Genomic DNA, 4658 nt, shown 5'->3' with positions numbered 1-4658 from the left:
AAACAAAACAAAAACCAATTCCTGAGGTCTGAAGTAGAGATGGAATCACAGTTGTAACCCCCAACTTCTGCAAGATGAAGCAAGGATCACAAGTTCAAAGTATACCTGAGCAACTTATCAAGTCCCTATCTCAGAAACAAAAGCAAAAGAGGGCCACGAATGTGATGGAAAAGAGGGAAGGAACCTAAGTATCTTCAACTGCTGCTGTACCCAGTTGTCAAAGCCAGTGAAACTAAAACAAGGAACACCTTAAACAGACAATTTAGGGGGAAAAAAATCTTTTTTTTATCTTTTATTATGAAAGTCAGGTGAGTCTCAAAATCACTTTTTACCATATACCCCTGGAAAATAACATGGCCCAAGACAGCAATACATCCCACTCATCTACTCCAAGTAACATAACCGAGAAACTGCACTGTGTAATTCCTTTATTTTCTGCATGTTAGTGCTTCGGCAACACTACAACCATAGAGAACAATTTCCAAGTACTGCACTTTTTAGCTGGGGGAGAGGATCACAGTCTACAGACTCATTTACTTATATTTGACAAAATTAACCTCATTCAAAACTTACTGCATGTTTATAAATTCACACAAATACAGAAATTGATGCAATGAAACAACATCTTTAGAATCTTTTTTTTTTTATTCTTCCATTATAACTTTTTCTGCAGGCTCTAATTTTCTGCTTCATAATCACCAATGGCTATGGTTCAACTTAGCTACATCAATTATAAACCTTATAGTCTTAAAGAAATGTAAGTGAAAATTACAATTTCTTCCCAAAAGGTTTAGGGTTCTTCAAATTTCAAATGTGTCTCCCCCCTCCCACCTCTTCAGACATCTCAAATAAGCTAAAAATAACCCACCTCACCTGCAACATTCAGTAACAGCAATCACTTGTATAAAATTTTAACTATGCCCCCAATTATTTTAAGACACAAAAAAAAAAAAAAAAAAAAAAAAAAAAAAAAAAAAATGGCTGTCTACCAATCTGTCTGTCACAAGTTAGAACACTACATTTAAGAATCAACATGAGGGTTTCAAGTTTCCTCCAGTTTAGGCATTTATACCTTTGTGCTTATTTTGTTTCAGGATGTTACTATAGCATTGATACTTATATAACCATATTTATGTACCTTACAATGTAATCATTTAAAACACTAAGAATTACATTTATGGTGGAGCTTTGGGAACTTTAAAAAGCAACTAAAATGTTCTTAAATGTCAATCAGCCTCATTTCTAGAGATATTTCTATTAATGTGAAACTGAGAACTTTAGGCTTTAGTTGCATCTTGAATCAAAAATCCCTCTGCACCAATAGGAGCCTACAACATAGCACCTTTTCTCATCTGCTTTAAGTTAAATGTTTTTGTTTTACTTACAGCTCACTTTTGTATAGCCTTCTGCTTCTCCTACATCTTTGGTAAAAGCTCCATTATACAATATGGCCAAAACTTGAAGGACCAATACTGTCCAACTTTACCATGATATCCGGCTTGATTTTAGTTTTCAGACACCCTCATAAACAAAACCATTCCACTTTTTCCAGTATACTGCCCTTGCAGTCTACATTTCCCAAATTCCCTAAGTTTAATTCCTTGAGGATCACTAAATTAATCCTTAAGGCTACAGAAGAACCAGATGCTGCTTCAACATTAACATTTGGTTCAAAAAGTTACTATAGTGGTCTCAGTCTAGTTACTGGTCCTAACCAGCTCATCTTGAGATCAGGACAGGACCATCGAGCACAATGCTTACCCTTACAAGTTAATTTACATTCATTGTCATCTGTAGGTTCCTTCTTTCCAGCCTATTTCCCCTTTGTCATCACATTTACACCATTCATTCAGCACATTTTCTTCCTTAAAGGAGATATGCTACTGAACCAACAGGCTATCTGCACGAGTAAATCCTACAATCAAGCAAAACTAAATACCTTTTTAAAATAAAACATCTTTTCCAGTGTCTTATGGAGATGTAGATCACTCATCTACTTAAAAAAAAAAAAAAAAAAGTCAGGTATCTTCGGTCTAATTAGTTGCTGTAATGTGAAAACAGGAATGTATGTTTTTCCAGCTCGGTTAAAGGTGCACTTAATTTGGCTTTTTAAATGTTTTATTAGTGAGCAAAGTAAATGTTTAGTAATTTTTAAACTACTGGTCTTAAGACATTTGAAATAAGGTAACAAATTCCAGTTTTGCCCAAAAGTCACTTTAAACATCTACAAATATTTCATCTGTGTGGCATACACCATTATTGCTCCATTTTCTGGAAAGAGTATTTTAAAAGTAAGAGGGAATCAGCAAAGTTTCTAACTCTGCAGTGACAAAGACCTGCACCCTTTACAGGCTATGCTTGTTTTATGCGGTAAAGTTAGCTATGGTAAAGGGAACTTGAGCTTTACTCCTTCTCACGCACGTTAATGGCTGACACTTCAAGGGATTCCTTACATTACCTGTCTGACACACTGGTGTGCAACTGGAACATTACACTGGTATTACTCATGATTTTGCCACTGTGGGCTAAGTTCACCATACTGGTCTTGGCTATAAAAGGTCACATTTGAAACTGCTAAAGTTAGAGCTAACAAGGAAGGGGGAAGGCCTTAAATATAAAAGACAAACGGCAGTTTGATTAAGCAATAATTTTCAGTTTACTAGATGAAACAGACTTGGAACATAGTCTGCATGAATGCAAAATAAGCCATCTACAGCAAGTGATAAGAAACTGGGCAAAAAGGAAAAAAGCATACATGTGGGGAGATTCTCTCGAAATAAAAAAATCAAACCATTATTATAAAGGACTTTACCAAGAGTTGCTATTACCCCACCCCGTTTGCTGGAAGTCACAAGAGCATTTAGCACTGTATTCGTGTCAAATGTCAGATCAGAGCATCCTAACGCAAAGCCAAAAGGGGAGAAAAAAAAGAAACAAAGAAAACCCCCAACTCCACTAAATGGTAGAACAGTAACTCCAGAGTTCAGATTCAAAAAAGAGAGTGGCAATTGAAAGAGGTGATGATGGTGGCGATAATCCTATGAATGGGTTTTTGATTTCTCTCCTTCCGGGGGATGGGTGGAGGGCGCTCATTAGGATTTGTAGTTAGAGGTTAACCATGTGAGCCCCTCATAGAGTCCGTCCCCAGTGGTGGCACAGGAGGGCTGCACATACCAGTTCCTGTCCCGAATCCGGGTCAGGCCCAGTTTCTCCTGGATCTCATGGGGTTTCATGGCATCAGGCAGGTCCTGCTTGTTGGCGAAGATGAGGATTATGGCGTCCCTCATCTCCCGGTCATTGATAATGCGGTGCAGCTCCTGGCGGGCCTCGTCGATGCGGTCGCGGTCGGCGCAGTCTACCACGAAGATCAGACCCTGGGTCCCGGTGTAGTAATGCCGCCAGAGCGGCCGGATCTTGTCCTGGCCGCCCACATCCCACACGTTGAACTTGACGTTTTTGTAAGTCACCGTCTCCACGTTGAAACCCACCGTGGGAATGGTGGTCACAGACTGGCCCAGCTTCAACTTGTACAGGATCGTTGTCTTGCCGGCTGCGTCCAGGCCCAGCATGAGGATCCGCATTTCCTTGTTCCCGAAGATCTTGGATAGCACCTTCCCCATCGCGTCGGAAGAGCCGGGGCCGGGGGCATTCAGGTGTCCCGGGTCCCCTCAGCCTACAACGCCGCCGCTGCGAGCCCGAAACGTAGCCGCCCCGCCGCGAGGACGCCCTGCGGCCTGCGCGAAGCTGCCTGCTAGGGGCAGGGGCCCGGCCTGCGCTCACTCGGGCATCGCCCGCCGCCGGGGCCCTGCGTCTGCGCCGGGAGAGCCGCCGCCCTGCTGAGGCGAGGCGCGGCCGGCCCGGAACTGCCCTTCCCCCCGCAGGCGCCGCGCGAGCGCCGCCGACAGCTCCTCGGCCGCCTCAGCTCGCTGCGGGTCAAACCGCGGCCCTCCCGCCGGCCTGGGAGCACCGGGCTCGGCACCGACCCTGGTCACCCGACGAAGAGCGCGGCTCCGCGCCCAGTCAGGTCATGGATCCACGCGGGAACTCGGTGCTGCCTGCAGGGACACAGAGAGGGACAAGGGAGTTACCGCCGGGGTTCCGAAGGTGCTGAGACCGACGCGGCCCGCCTTTCGGGCTCGGCCCTTGAGGTTACCTCCAGCCGCCGCCCCAAGAGCGAGTTCCCTCCGGCCTCCACCTCCTCCTCCCAGCTCTGCTGCCGCCGCTGCCGGAAAAGGCGCCGAGGAAACCGCCTCACTTCCCCTCCCGACTGCGCATGCGCACCTCGGCCCGACCGTTCGGAAGAGCGCGACCTCTGAAAGGAGAGTGGCCCGCGCGCCCAACGTCACGGGCGCCACGCGCCGGGGGCGGGGCTACGGCGGCTCCCTGGGCTCACGCCGGCGCCTCGCGGAACCTGCTGGCGTGGGGCTGGCCGTGCGCCCACCTGTCGCTCTAAAAGGGTCTCCGCGGTTTTCCTTCTCCGCCACTCGAAGGCGGGGCGCAGGTCCACTAAGTGTGGGCTTCGTCGGCCCTTGGGACCCACGCTTCCCCCCGGACCCCCTGCGCGAAATCCCTCTCTCTCGCCCCAGCCTTCCTCACCCGGGTCTCCTGTTCACCCGGTCGCCTCCCGACTTCAGTTTCCTGGAAGACACGTGGGAGGC

The 4658-nt window shown here is 46.8% G+C and overlaps 1 protein-coding gene across 1 annotated transcript; it reads right to left on the bottom strand.

The window, feature by feature from the left end:
• Positions 1–363: 363 nt before the first annotated feature.
• ARF6 (ARF GTPase 6) lies at positions 364–4252 on the bottom strand. Its single transcript, XM_080922725.1, has 2 exons — positions 4154–4252; positions 364–4055 (listed from the first exon to the last, which is right to left on the bottom strand). The coding sequence occupies exon 2, from the start codon at positions 3618–3620 to the stop codon at positions 3093–3095; it is 528 nt and encodes a 175-aa protein (XP_080778851.1). The 5' UTR covers positions 3621–4055; positions 4154–4252; the 3' UTR covers positions 364–3092.
• Positions 4253–4658: the final 406 nt, after the last annotated feature.

Source organism: Micromys minutus (assembly GCF_963924665.1).
Source record: "Micromys minutus genome assembly, chromosome: 1".
In the NCBI taxonomy this organism is placed as follows: Eukaryota; Metazoa; Chordata; class Mammalia; order Rodentia; family Muridae; genus Micromys; species Micromys minutus.
The sequence above is the reverse complement of the archived record's forward strand: the minus strand, read 5'-3'. Positions and strand labels throughout refer to the sequence as shown.

Excerpts from the sequence above, each read along its gene's own strand:
- ARF6 (XM_080922725.1), bottom strand. The coding sequence starts at position 3,620 with ATGGGGAAGGTGCTATCCAAGATCTTCGGGAACAAGGAAATGCGGATC.